Here is a 15,197-nt window from a genome sequence, read left to right as displayed (position 1 = left end):
GTTAACCCAATGTAAAACATGTCAGCTTTCACTGTGAAAGTGTGTGCTCACAAGCCGGTGACTCGGTGGCGGGCTAGATTTGCCACCATTTCTTCAATACTGAACCCGTAACTGTATAAAAACTATAAGGTTATAAGGCATTATGGACGTTTTTATATAATATGACGATGGCACAGGAAGGAGTCAAAGGAGGTATGCAGTTACACTTCCCATGTTATTCTGTTTCAGAATAGACTTAACTCTAGCACAATGTTGTGTTTGGAGGAAGCAGAAAACTATTGCAGTTTCTCTGTAGTCTTGTGAAACCAGTTTAGCACAAGTGAAGCTCCTCTGTTGCACACACTGATCTAATCGGCACCCATCATGGGGTCATGTTGAATTTTCAATGTCATTTCCTCATTAACATAATCATTATTATCAGCAGCGTTAAATTGTCATGGGGGCGCTGTTGATGCATGAAATGTTAGACCTTTGGGTCTAACATGTCATGACTCAGATGTCCTCTGGGGATGTCAGCCTTCTTTGTTTACATTCTAAATAGAATATTGAGCGATATGGAAACAGGTTTGTTAGTTGCCTGACCCTTTTTCAGAACGAGTATTGCATAAGTGTTCATTGCTTGAAATGGAAGGGAATGCCTGCACCTCTCAGCCACATTACAAGTCAATCAGGCCTATTTTTAGACTGCAGTCAGGTTTGTGCGTCATGAGAGAGTATGAAAATTATTCTTTTGTTTTCATTATAGAGAGAGGTTGGCTTCATGTTTGGATTATGTTGTGGAGATGTAGAGAAATGAAGGTGATTGTGTAACAATTTGGTTTGTGAGTGAGTGATGAGTGATCAACAGGTAAAAATGAAGATTAATCACAAAGTGTACAGGTGGCTTTTTGCGAGGACCCGCACACACACACATACGTGTTTACTTTACATATATGTGAGCGGGCAGTAAAGCAAATGCCTCTTAAGCTGACTGGCTGAAATCCTCACGTGCAGCTCACGCCTAATGAAGACTTGCGCGTGTGTGTGAATTCATCCTGATCAGCTTAGGCAGCGTCACATGACACTTGACCTCTGACCTCTTCTGTTTCCTGCTCCAAGTGAGCAACCCCTGTCCAAATGTATCTATCTCCCCAAGAAAACAGCACTGAATGGGTTGGAATATTATTCAAAAGAAATAGAAAAGTATATTTCCGGAACACCTGAGGGAGCCAACGGATCTTAACGACGTCCAGAAGCGGGCCGCACCTACCGGGTGACCATTAAGTAGGCTGCTTGAATAGACTGCTGCAATGGGGAATCACAATGAACGTTAGCCCGAGGGCATCACTACGTCTGATCTGTTGCCATAACAACTGCAGCTCCAGCCGAAGCAGGGCGAAAAAGTTGGTGAATTAATTCTTGGATTTAAACCATGACTGACATTTTAAACATCTATACTGTGTAGTGCTGTGCAAAAGTATCACGCCCAGGGATGGCTGCCGAGCCCGGTACTAAACTGGCCTGGGGCTGAATTTTTAAAATCATAAAGTAAATGTTTGTTTGTTTTTCAATGTAGAGAATGTGTAACTTTTTCCACACCTCCATACCAGTTTATATAGTGGACACTAAAAGCAACATGATACCAATATGGAATAGTTAATTGTGTTCTTTTTTAGTCTTTTCATAGAAACTGACCTTGGAGATTTCAGACCTGTCTGGAGTCTTCCGCTCAACATTTAAGTTAGGACTCCCTCTTGTGTCAGTACAACTTAATAGCACCTCACAGAGAGGGAGGTCCAATCTGTCCTGCTGCTGCTGCCACGGCAACAGGACCGGTGAGGTCATTGTGGCCAGAGCAGAAAGAATTCTATTTAGAGGGACTGCGTGCTTTGGTTCAATGAGGAAAAGCCTGGTTGAGACCAGATGCTGCTTTGATACTCAAGTGAAGCCAGAATATCAATGAATATTCTCTTTCTAGAAACAAATTTTAACTTCCCAGATTAATGAGGCCGCCTCTAATTTTACACAGGGTTAGTTGTTCATTCTAAATAAAAAGTTGTCAGTTGTTAATTCTAAATAAAAAGGATAATGGATTATTATTTAATCGCTAAAACGGACTATTTTACGTATACTACGCATTTAATTGAAATCTTCGTTTTGTTCCATCAACCAAATTGCTCACCTACACAGTCAAATTGTCTGTCGCACCCAGCAGGTCGTATGCAGTTCAGGACTGAGGAAATGACGGCAATGTTTAGGAAATAACCACCGAGCCAGAGCGAATCTAATCGAACTTTCATAAAACTCGAGTTTCTGGCGGGCATGTTGGCCCAATTTTTTAGTTAAGTTGAGTTGAGTTGAATAATTGTAATGCATTACTGCACATGACCAGCAGAGGTAGACAAAAGCACTTTGACACCCCTCACATTTCTTTTCCTACATGAACGCAAACCAGAAGTGTGATGGTCTCGCAAGATGAATTCTCGCGATATTGCCAGCTTAGTGATGGCGGCTACTTTTATGGCCACATCTGATGTGGTTCCTAAAATTTGCTCTGCAACCAATCGAAGGTGTGCCTTTTGCCTAAAAGCCAGTTTCTATAAGACCCTATTGAGGATAAGCACACTTGAAGTAGAAGAAGAAAAACTATTTAAGAAGAAGAAGCAAAAAAATATTTCAAGGGGTTACATTTGCACTCTTAGTTAAAATTCTATCATCCCAAAGGCAAGGCCATGCTTTCAATGTGGAAATCATTAGACCCAGGTAACAAAGGAGACAAAGGTAAGCTACAGTGATTTAAAAAATAAAAAATAAAAGTCTGCACACTCTGTTCAGAGAGCAGGTTTGTGTAATATACAAGAATGAAACCAAATTATTTTCACAAGTACCATAGATAACCTATAGCCTGTACAATTCTAATAAAAAAAAAAAAATAATAATAGAAAAGGGTACGGTTTTTTTTTGTTTTTTTTCATCCAGGACAAAGGGCATATATGTTTGAACACCACCGAGTGGCTAATGCTATGTAACCCTTCCCTTCAAATGTTACCTATACGTACTTCACCTTTTATGAAAGACATCTGTGGTAACATCAAAAGTTGAACCCAATTTTTAGTGTAAGCAGTGTTTTATAAAAGAATTGTAGAAATAAAGATACAAATCAAAGAAAAAGGAAATGAAATACTATGACAAGGAACATCATAAATTTTGGATTCTAGTGTCAGAAAAACACTATACGGGCTGTAATACACGCCTGATCATTCCAGAATTGAAAGACATTTTCGATTCCATTATCTCAACTGAAGTATAATCCTGCCTCCTAGTGGACAACTTTTCAAATTGTATGCATGTTTTTTTTTTTTTTTTTTTTTTTTTCTAGCTGTTACTTTGGCAAGGTCTTCTATACTCGATTAAAAAAAACCATAATAAAAAAAATCATGTAATATATGCATACAGACATGTACTGTATCTATTTTCTTTTAGCTGACACATAATGAGCACGTAACTTCTTTCATGCTAGTATGGCTGGGCTGATTGTGTATCATGATTTACCTTCAAAGTTCAAGTTCCTCCTACATACGGTGTCACTGGGGGCATTGTGTCTGCACTTGTCATGCTCATTTTTATGGTGTGTCTGGCAGGCGGGTGGCCTAGCTGGTGGTCTCCATGTGAACTTGATGCTGATGTCTGCAGCCGCTTGTAATGTGAGGAGCTGAGCATCAAGGGGCTCGTGTGGAGCTTAGCTAGTCACTTGTCAGCGGCTTCATTGAAAGTGGTCTTTTTCTCGGTGGCCTCTTTTTCATTAGGTGGGTCAGAGGTCGTCGCCGAAAGCTGGCTCTCTGATGGAATAAGTGGTAGACGGGTGAGGAAGAGGGGTGAGTGTGGGGGACAGAAAGGCATGGGGAGGAGGGGGTAAACATTCAGTTGCTAAAGATGAGACAGGAAGATTATGTTGGTTTCCGTTTGTATTGTTGGTGCATCATAACGAGCTAATCTGTCCCTCAACAACATTTTGGCCCAAAATTAAACAGAGCAGTCAGTTGCAATATCCTTCTTGAGTTACTATGATCCATTCCTTCCTATTATTATAGATGTGGGCCAAAGACAGTGAATCACCCAACATCCCTTTTTTTTTCCAGCTCCTCCGCCTCCTCTTCCCCTTCAACCCGGCCTCTTACACATGAAAGGGGCCGCACAAGGGCAAAGGATGGCCAGTGGGGTGTGTGCAATGTGAGGGCCCCAAACCCAGACACAACACAACACACAGCTCCACAGGCCTCCACAGCTGGGCTGGAATGTGACCCGATTCAGATATGAAGGCCAGACAAGGAGCAGTTTGTGTGCTTGTGTGCGTTCATCTCAGATGAAACATGAACTGCCTTCACAAGCAAGTGTACAAAAAAAACAAAAAAAACACGAATGTCTGTAATATCTTATAAATCATCTTTATTCATATAGCGTTGTTCCATATTAATGGTAAATAATACATCATAGATAAGGAAATATATAGATGTTCTCTGTATACTTGAGCAATACATTCTGTCTATGGCGATACTGTATCCACTGCTCTATAAAAAAATAACAGAAAAATAAATATAGAGTAGTTCACATACTTATCCTGTGTTGTAAATGATACCACACTAAAGGAACCAAAGAGCTTATCAATTCTGGTAGATAAAACTGAGGCGCCATTTAGGCCAGGGTCATTCCATTCCAAATCGCCCCAAAAAACCTGAAATTTTTAACCAAACAGATTATGATTTTAATTCAACTTGGTGTACTTGTTGATAGTGACACCACAACACTAAATCTCACATTTTAGGTCAATCGGAGCAAGGGATTGGGAGCTAAAGCCTACTGAATTTTAATATTTGTGGCAAAAAGGGGGCATGGCCTCCTTAGTTTGAACTCTTTTATCCAGATTTGAGCATTCCGTCATTATTGACGATTTACAGGAAACTTTGAAAAATTGACAAACTAAGCATTACCGGAAATGGGTTTTGTCAGTCAATGTAATCATCAATAACCAGGTCAGTACCAACAGACCTTATCAATCTGTTAATGATGGACGCCTGTTTTTGATGAATGATGGAAACACTGACGAACGCCCACTTCGCTGATACACCGCAGAGTGATTCCACTTCTTTCCTGGGACTGTGGCTGAGCAAGTCTTTTTCTCCTGAAAGTAAGAAAGTAAGTACCTAACAGGTATGCTCACTTCCTCGCACACCATTCTCCAAACCTTCAAGTCTTCTGGCTCTGTATACTGATAGGCCACTGTTGTATAGCTCGGGTGACTACAGACCTCATGTTTTCCTCCTCTTGTAAATTCTTTGTTATTGCTAAATTGATGCAAACATTAGTTTAGTGCTCAGTTAGTTTATTTTACATCAGGCAGGTTATTGAACAGCTAACGGGTCTTAAAAAGGGAGAGGACTAATGCTGCCTTCATGTGGTATTGTAATTATGGTAATTACCATATGACGAGTAGAAACTTGCACATGAACGCCCCCTCATGTCGTATTTTCTACTGGACAACTGGGAATTTATTTTGATACCCGAGTTGAGAGAGCTATTCAAGTTTCAACGTGGCGGAGAGTCCAGAAAGATTTGTGAATGGCAAGAAATATTAACACTTACAAGGGTGTTAGCGTCCGCTAGTAGGTTGTTTTAGAATCTACACAATTTCGTAGCATAAACAATTCATTGTCCTGTCCTTTACAACTCATTATTATATAATTGTTCGGTTTTACCAGCAAAGAGTACATCAGCTACTATGTGCAGTTTTTAGCTAAAACAACAAAAGCACATGAAGAAAACTCAGTCGTAATTAGGAGTTTCCCAGCGGTAACATCCATCTTTCCTATAACACACAAAGGCAGCATAAGTCTGTTGTTTGTGCAAGGTAGTATGCGTGGCAATGACCGTGTGCACATACTATATGTGCCGACATTAGTGAGGAAAACAATACTGTACTAACATAACATACAATGTGACGTTGAAATTAGTGGTGACAAAATGTAATTTAGTATGGTTAAAATAACATTGACGATTAGGGCTGCGCCCATGTCAACTACTGTTAGGATTGCTGAATGACGGACACTTAAAATGTATTACACCTCTGTTTATATCTCAGGAACTACTGGGTAAATCGTCACAAAACAAGTATTGTTGGAAAGGGAATGTAAGGATTCCAAAGGTGCAAATATTAGACTTCCAATGGCTATTCAATAAATATTAAATTTTCAATTCATTAAATAACTGAGGGTATGGACACTGATTCCTTAGTGCTACTAAAAAAAAATAAAAAATCTCAAACCTTTATTTGTTTTAGAGAACAGGTGATTTTGGGAAAAAATGTTAAGGTTACGTGAGAAACAAGGTCATTTTCAAGGTCAACTAAAACTAAAGCTCAAAAGGTTACTAAAATATGCACAAATCTTCTATATAATTTCAGATTTGGAATCTTTGTTTCCCTTGTTGATTTCTCTGAGGTACAACCGCTCAATTAAGACAGCCACGCCCCCTTTTTGCCAAAAATGTCCAAATTCCGTGGCCCGTGGCTCCCAAACCCCTGCTCTGATTGACCTAAAATTTGAGGTTTAGTCTTGTGCCATCACTATCAACAAGTACATCAAGTTTAATTAAAATCAAAACCTCCATGGTTAAATACACTGGGTGATTTGGCGTGGGATGACGCGCCACAAATACAGAACACATTAATTAATATGATGCTAATATTAAAAAAGGGTTGTAATGCCATTTTAGTAAAATATAATGCACATCATTTGAATTACCTTGAACACCGTCTAGGATTTGCTCTGCTTTTCAATCTTAAATTTTGTGATTCGATTCTGCAAGAAGAGTCAGTTCAACCCTACTGAGTGCCAGTCAACTCCTTAAATAAACTGCAGCTCCTCTTGTTGGAAATCTCTCGAAGCTTACGGACCTTACGGGCGCTGGAGGCACCTACGAAGCTGTCCGGCTGCAGCACGGCCATCCCATTGTGAACCTCCCCCATGACGATGAGTTGACTCTCAGCTACGGTGATGTTTGGGCACGGGCAGTTCCAGTCCATATTCAGGAGAGTCACCTCCAAGGGTTCTTTGCCAAAGAACTTGAGCCCCATCTTCTCATCCTTCAGGATCTCCTCCACCGTCATCAGAGCGTGACCCGACTCCTGCTCTTCCGTCAGCTCGGTGACCCGTGCCAGGATGACAAAGTCGCTCCTGCAGAAGCTGGCCACCATCTTACTTCGAGGCTTGCACGCCTTGCAATTGTGGTGCTTGGGAAAGGGGCACATCCCTTCGCAGGCCTCTTTGGACTCAAAGTTGTTCTCGTTGCCGCCGCAGCCTCCGTAGACGAAAGACTGGCACTTCTTGAGGGCGTTGCTGTAGGCCCATCGATGTTCGTAAGCCTTGCATGGCCCCTGAAGGCTGGGCAGGCTACAGGGAGCTGCCAATTCGCCGCCACATGACAGCATGCAGGTATCGTAGGTTTCAAAATGGTTCCAGTTCTTATTGCACTGACTGTAAGTGAACGTGAAGCAGTTGTTGCGGCTTGATTCGTAGTACCAGCTTATGGTTTCCTCTCCGCAATCATCGGTGTCTGGACTTTTTAAGCATTCCGCAGGTGGGAAAGGCAGATTGCTATTGTTTCCTTCGGCTTCCTTCCCCCTAGCCTCTCTCTTGATTACAGCCAAAGGGAAATGAGAAGATACACTTCCTCCCACATTTTTGGCCGTGCACGTGTAGATTCCAGCATCTTGAAGCTGCGCGTTGTAAATGACAAGCTGGCCAATGTTGGTGACCACGACGTTCCCTCGGACGTGATTGGGTCGCATGATGATGTTGTCTTTGCCCTTCAGTTGTTTCTCCCAGGTGACTTCCGGTTGCGGCTTCCCTGTCACCTCGCACAGGAAGCTGGCTGTCTCACCCACAAACACAGCCTGCTGAGTGGGGTTGTTGTGGATGGCGGGGGTCTGGATGTCAGATGGAAGGGTGGTCTGAAGAGCCGTGGTGGGATGGAGAGTTGTTTCAGCAGGTAATGGACTGGTGTTTGGCCATGTCAGGTGGTACCTGTAGGATAGTTGAGGATCTAGTAAAAACGGGAGTTCTCAGTCAAATGAGGGGCGGCGAGATCCAGGTCCAAAAAGTAAAAACCCTGAAACAGTTTGGCTTTGGCCATCGTTTGCCTGCCAGTTGAGCAGAAGCACTTTAAGCCAATCTGTGGCAGAGTTTTTACTTTCTGGACCTGGATTCCCCAACCCTGATGACAACATTGTCAAAAACCACAAAAATGAACACAACTTGGTTTTGATCGTTTTTCCAGTGATAATACAGTAACGGCTACTATGGAATTTTTAGAATCCACCACATTGTGACACCATTTTCTGTGTGTAAAACTGACCCTTAATTTTGTTTTTTTGGTTATCAGCAATCAGTAGGAGTGGCATAGCTCAGGTGGTAGAGCGGCAGTCTCCCAAGCTAAGGGTAATGAGTTCGTTTCTTAACACTTGTGTAACGTCTTTTTTGTTTGTTTGTTTGTTTGTTTGTTTTTAAATAAACTAGTAAAATATAGTCAAAATCTCCTAGCAAAATTTACTTAGAATTTCTGAGTGAAAAATCTTTAATAGTTTTTTTTTCATGGTATAGGCAAATTCTTTTGTAAACTTTACTTTGAATATTTTGTTCTCTTCCAATTGTAAATTTTACTCTGTTTATATTGAGACAAAATGGACTGTTTAGGATACATTTTACTCTACATAATTGTGTACATTGATACTACTAAAATAATGAATTTCATTCAATCATACAAGGTGATGGTGCTAAAATCATATTGCGGCTATGGCCTAGTTCAGGGGTGGGCAAACTCTGTCCTCGAGCACCAGAGTCCTGCAGGTTTTGGATGTTTCCCTTCTCCAACACAGCTGATATATGATCAGCCCATCAGTAAGCTCTGCAAAAGCCTGATAACGATCTTGTTGATTGGAATCAGCTTGTGTTGGAAGAGGGAAACCTCCAAAACCTGCAGGACTCCGGCCCTCCAGGACCAAGATTGATTTCTTTGAAGTAAATTCAATGGGTGAAATAAATATGCAGCATGTTACTATCCCTCTTTAAAAAAAAGAAAAAGAAAAACATCTCTCAGACACGACCTCACCAATGCAAAAGCAATTGGAAAAGATTGAAAATACTTAACATGTTACCTGCAGGTGACCTCAGAGATAGAGATACCCTTGGAGCACGCCTCTGCGTCCATGTAACACTTGTTATAGTAAGTCATGCCGTCGGACGCGCACGTGAAGTGGGGCTCTCGCTCGCAGCGGTCCCGGCACTTACACACAGGCTGCCCGTCCCAGATGTCACACTCGGAACCTTGCTGGGAGCACATGAACTTGTCACAGGTGGCTCCTTTGGGCATTCCAATGGGTCCCTTGTTGCCCTTGATGTCAATGTAGCGTGCTGCCACGCAACTCTTGTTTCCGCAGACATTGAGGCAGCACTTCTCAAATGTCTCGCAGTCCTACAAAGAGGATGACAACATTTTTGCAACCCATATTTATTGTGTGAGTAAATTGTCAGTATTCATTTACTGTAGCTGAGAAACTGTCCTCGGACAATATCCAAAACTGCACAATCTTATGATATTTAATCAAAGGACATTCATCTTTATACAGATAGGAATGTAGTGGTGCTTTCAAATCATCTTTCCCTCTTGAAATAAATAAAAGTGTTTGTCTAACACTGTGCTATTCATTCTGGTTTGTTTACCTTGCTCACCTATGGGCATGTATAACACAAAAATGTAATTACTGTATTGGTGGCTCAGCTCCTCTCTTGACAGTATGGCAGGATTATTAGTCGTTCATAGCAGAGGATAAATAATATATGATTTAGAGCAGGGGTCAGCAAATGGCGGACCACGGTCCAGATCCGGACTCTGAGATCCTTTCATCCGGACTTCCAAGAATACGTACTGGGTGAAATATATTCAGTTTTACCGATAGACGATTTTTGAATAGGCGCGTGCGAGGGCAGCTCTGCTTGAGCCGGGGTCCTTTGACAGGTGTCTGATAAGCTCACAAACTTTTGTTCGTTTTTCGGGGTATCTCACGACAAATATGATGAAGTATGGCGTTGTCAAAAGTCCGAAAAGTAGACACTGAAAAGTGAATCGACTGAGGTTAATGCTTTAATTTTACCGGCGTGGTCCATAAAATTCGCTTGTCATTCACAACTACAACAAGAGCGGAGCTGCATTTCTATTGCTATTTCACTAGCTGCGGATGAATCAATCAACTGATGTAAGTGCCAATCCTCAGCTTTTGGTGTATGTCCCATTCTATCACGAGGAGACTAAAACATTTATAGAGGACAGTTTGGGTATTACAGCTTTGAAAACACATATGAGAAGAGGGCACACATATTTTCATGTTCTCTCCATGTTTGCATGGGATTTCTTTGGGTACTCTGTGACTTTCTCCCACATTTTAAAAAAAAGAAGTTTGATTGATTGAACCTGATGATGATAAGCATGTAGAAAATGTATGGACGTTGGGCGGAACATATATTATCCAGAGCAACATGATGAACAAGTGGTTATATGTCAGCCTCACAATCGAGAGATTGTGGGTTAGCATATTCTCCCCATGCTTTGCGTGCGTATACTCTTGGTTCCTCCCACTCCAAAAACAAGCACATGGTTTATTAAGACTAAATGAACCAAACGTGTGAATGTGAGTGTGAATGGCTGTTTGTCTAGGTGTGCCTTGAGTTTGACAGCTGGATGATATTAACCAGTTCAGGGCGTGCCTCGTCTCTCTAAGGTCACGCAGGCTTGGTGTTCACTAAAATAAATATGGTTTATGTTCATGTTTTAGATTTTTTTTCTTCTGCTGTATACAGTTTACACGTTTCCTGATAGCCATGTAAATAATTAGCCTATACTAATGAGGTGTTGCACCTCACAGGACAAAAATTTTGATTTTTTTTTTCCCCCAAAAGGAAAAATGAACAAATAAAAAACAAAATGTTGCATTTTCTATGAGCCTGCTCCTCAATTAACTATGGGTAATTGCATTTTTACAGCACCATCATGATAACTACATTTCACCCTCTAATAAATGAGATAGCATCAGAAATGTTTTTGTTTATATATATTATATTTTATTAAAATGCATTTTCGCTATATTTTACATTCACCAAAACTGAACATTATTATCAAGGCAGACTTTGTGATACACATCTTATGTGGACTTAATGAAATGCGACAGATCGATGAGAACCCACCTGGTCAGATTCACACTCGCGGATGCAAGTGCTCATAGCATCCACCCACAGGTTGGGGTTCAGCTCGTTGGGGCACAGACCCGCGTGAGAGTACACCAATTTCGCCACTGACATCGGCATCGCTCCCACGCTGTCCAGATAGAGCAGAAAAGTGTACAAATGTCCGAGAAGAAACCAAATCCATCGCGGAAACAGCATCCACCACATCGCGTGCGTAACAGCGTGGCAGATTAAACTCTTAAGGAGAAGCGAAGAATAAATCCCACGGGGAGAAAAAGAAAAGAAAAGTCCTGAAAGTATATGAAAACCAGTCACTTCCTAATAGCACAAAGCGGGGGCTATGAACTCATTTAGTTTGTCACCCACCATCACTATACGTTGAATATCGCATGCAGAGAGATTAGCGCTGCTGCGTGCAAACTACTCAAAGGTCTAACTCCATCAAATACTGTGCCTCGTCCACTGGGGCGGCAAGAGCCGAGTGACTTACAGTTGGGATCAACTTAATTCGGCACGTTTGCATACGCTGCACCGCGCTCACAGTGGCGAGACACCTGCGCGCTCACTGGACGCTTTAACCCTTAACATGCAAACAAGAAGTAGCCTACATGGACTGATATGTTTTTACATTATGGGCCAATAAAAGAATCCTATTAGAAATGACGTCACATTAATACCAAAAGAAATTAACATATTTGGATAATACAGCCCATATATATGCCACCTAATTGCTACGATATTCTGTCATTACGTTTCATATATATATATATATATATATATATATATATATATGTACTTTGATACGTGCTTAAAAACTCACAAGCTGCATAATAGTTGTGCGTTCCTTTACAATGTTTAACCTAATATTACCGTACAGTAGGCTACTATGAATGCTCGGCTCATTCAGTCATCTCTTTACTCCTGAAGGTGACACCAAATACACATTTTTTTTATTTTTTGCAGGCTGTAGTATATGCTGCTCACTTATACTTGCACAACCTTGTTTGATATTTGTCCTGTAATTCTCTTTATTCAAAGAGCACTTTTGTTCACAACCAACTGTTATTTGTTAGTCATTTTCTCTGTGGACATTACTTCCAGAAGTATGCTACGTATTTTACATTATAAGTAGGATGGATTTCTGAAGTACCAAATCCAAAGACAAAATTCAGCATGTGAATTTTCAGTCACATGAGCGGAACTGTCTTGTGTTTCATTAAGGTGTATTATTTGACAAGGAACTATAGTCCAAGAAATATAAAACTATTAAGCATCAAACAAGAAAAAAAAATGTTTAATATCCTGTGAAGAACTAGCTAGTAGCTTGTAGTTGTACCCATCAAAGAACTTTGCTGGTTGTCTTTTGGTGAGGAACACAGCTCAATTTAAATCATGTTTGCTGACCTCAAAAGCTTGTCTGCCTTTAGGGAAAATTAAAAGTCAACCTTGTTTTTGTGTGTGTGCGTATATGCAAATGGAGTCTGCGCCAAGCTGGGTCCCTGCTGAGTCCAAAGAGGCCCAATGTGTTCCAGGCTGGACCCGTAGTCTCAGTCTGGTCTACGAACTTTTCAGAAACACTCTCCAAATGTAATCAGATAAACATTATTTCCCATAATGCCAACTTACAGTATATTTCCTTATCCAATATCAAATGGATAGATACACAGTATGTGCTGATGTTTTCAATTAGTTTTCACATTTTCCCCTTTATACACTCGCCCTGCAACCCTGACCTTCACCTTCGAGACCCCAGCATAGACAACACTGGTCTAGCTCTAAGCACAGCAAGAAAACCAAGTCTGGTACCTGTGAGTGATGTCGTCTTCTCGCTCCATTTAAAATAAGAAATAAATAAATACTCTTAAGAGCTTTTACGTAAACTGAGGCGCGGAGACATGGGAAACTGGTAGAGCCGCTTTAAAACAATGAGGGGCTGTTCATGTTAAGCTCATTTATGAGTGTTGCACTCCAGAACAAATGTGTCCAGCCACATATCACACTTAAGCTGATTCCTTAACATGAGTCTAGACACAAAATACTGAACAAGAGCCGCACAGGTGCAAGTGCATTTGGGCCCGATGAAATAGGCTACTCTCGCTGACCTCAATATTACATACAGTATGTGTAGACTGCTAGCACATTACGATTTTATGAACCGTCGTCAAAAACAGTAAGACCCATCCATTGCATGTTTTGCAGATTTTTTTTTAATGTACAATCACGACTAGTTTGGTCTAACTCATTGATTAGTGCAGCAGATACACTTGCACCCAGATTGTGGCACACTTTGTTTTAAAACGGGAAGTGCTGTACTGAACTTAAGTATGAATAGATTAACAATGTTACTTGCCATCTTATGATGCCATTTGCTAAGCACACCTAACTTGAAGACATTGAACTCTCCATGGCGTTTAACAATAATAAACAGGAAACTGGATGGATGTTAAGATACTTTAAACTGAAAATGACTGAATTTGTAGGTTTATAAAATTGATACAACTCTTAAGATGAGCGTACATCCTAGATAGCATTAATCCCTGTACTGTCCACTGAGATGATGCAATATTTGCCCTCCTTGGTTTGCTTTGCCAGAACATCTGCTCACCACATGGGACTGTTGTATTCATTCATTCAAGAAGCGTCACAGATATACAAGTTGTATGAGTACAACCCCAACTTAGTGGATGTTTATGTTCTTTACATCTGCAAGGGAACATAACAAAAGGTCTTGATGATTTGGGGCATAACAAAATGTACTACTGTGGCTTGTTGTGCAAACCTGGGTCAGATTACAATATACAGCTGAAGCCCCAGGGGGTGAGGGTTCAAAGTTTTGACTTGCAATTGGTTTCAGAGTATACTGTAGTAAGTCGTTAATCGTACATGTTTAGCTTTACTGGTTCATATTATCTTTTTTTATTTGTTTTAATATATAGTATACGTTTCTTATTTGTCATGTTTCCATTGAAGAATTATCTTGTGCTGTAATTGGAATAGTCCTTGGATAGTGCACAAACAGGACTGTCTCAAAATTAGAATATTGTGATAAAGTCCATTATTTTCTGCATAATGCAATTAAATAAGCAAGAATGACATACTTTCTGGATTCATCACAAATCAACTGAAATATTGCAAGCCTTTTATTATTGTAATATTGCTGATTATGGCTTACAGCTTAAGAAAACTCAAATATCCTATCTCAAAAATATTAGAATATTTCCTCAGAACAAGTTTAAAAAAAAATATATGCCATAATTAGCAATATTAAAACAATAAAAGGCTTGCAATATTTCAGTTGATTTGTAATGAATCCAGAATGTATGGTATTTTTGCTTATTTAATCGCATTACAGAAAATAATGGACTTTATCACAATATTCTTATTTTCTGAGACAGTCCTGTAGAATTTCTTCCATCATACATATATCCACGTTAAAAAAAACAAAAAACAAAAACAAAACCTGATCATTCTAGTCAAGATTGGTACTAAAATGCAAATGATAAGATTTTCTTAACGGATATAATAATTTAATGGTGGGCTAGATGGAAGTGAAGAAACTGATCCAACTTAAGACTCAACTCTTACGGTTGAAATTGAAACTCGTTTATTTAACAATTTAAACAACCAAGACAGCATGATTTGTTAAATTATATAATTACCATGTATAGATTGACTTGCAATTTAGTTGTTAAAAGAAAACCGACACTTTACACTGATTGGTAAAATTGTGCCTTTTAGCAGAGAAAATAAAATGAACAAATGGCTTTGGCCTTACCAGCTGACTCTACCTCCCTCTAGTGTTTTTAATGTTAATAAGCGGTTCATACATGGATGGATGGAATTTCAACTATACTGGAAGATGTCATACCTACGACAGATCGGACATTAATAAGAGGACGTGTTCAAGTAATGGAGCCAGAGAAGAGA

At 40.2% G+C, this 15,197-nt stretch overlaps 1 protein-coding gene across 2 annotated transcripts; it reads right to left on the bottom strand.

Moving 5' to 3' along the window:
* Window positions 1–4,444: 4,444 nt before the first annotated feature.
* Window positions 4,445–11,777, bottom strand: wfikkn2a (info WAP, follistatin/kazal, immunoglobulin, kunitz and netrin domain containing 2a). 2 transcript variants are annotated; one of them, XM_077541216.1, is made up of 4 exons: window positions 11,637–11,740; window positions 11,271–11,560; window positions 9,188–9,504; window positions 4,445–8,057 (listed from the first exon to the last, which is right to left on the bottom strand). In XM_077541216.1, exons 1-4 carry the CDS (start codon window positions 11,659–11,661, stop codon window positions 6,857–6,859), a joined length of 1,833 nt encoding a protein of 610 aa, XP_077397342.1. In that variant the 5' UTR covers window positions 11,662–11,740; the 3' UTR covers window positions 4,445–6,856. The 2 variants fall into 2 exon arrangements, with proteins under 2 accessions (XP_077397342.1, XP_077397350.1); XM_077541224.1 differs by having other exon boundaries at window positions 11,271–11,777.
* Between the last annotated feature and the right edge of the window lie 3,420 nt (window positions 11,778–15,197).

Source organism: Festucalex cinctus, chromosome 1 (genome assembly GCF_051991245.1).
Source record: "Festucalex cinctus isolate MCC-2025b chromosome 1, RoL_Fcin_1.0, whole genome shotgun sequence".
NCBI lineage: Eukaryota > Metazoa > Chordata > Actinopteri > Syngnathiformes > Syngnathidae > Festucalex > Festucalex cinctus.
The sequence above is the reverse complement of the archived record's forward strand: the minus strand, read 5'-3'. Positions and strand labels throughout refer to the sequence as shown.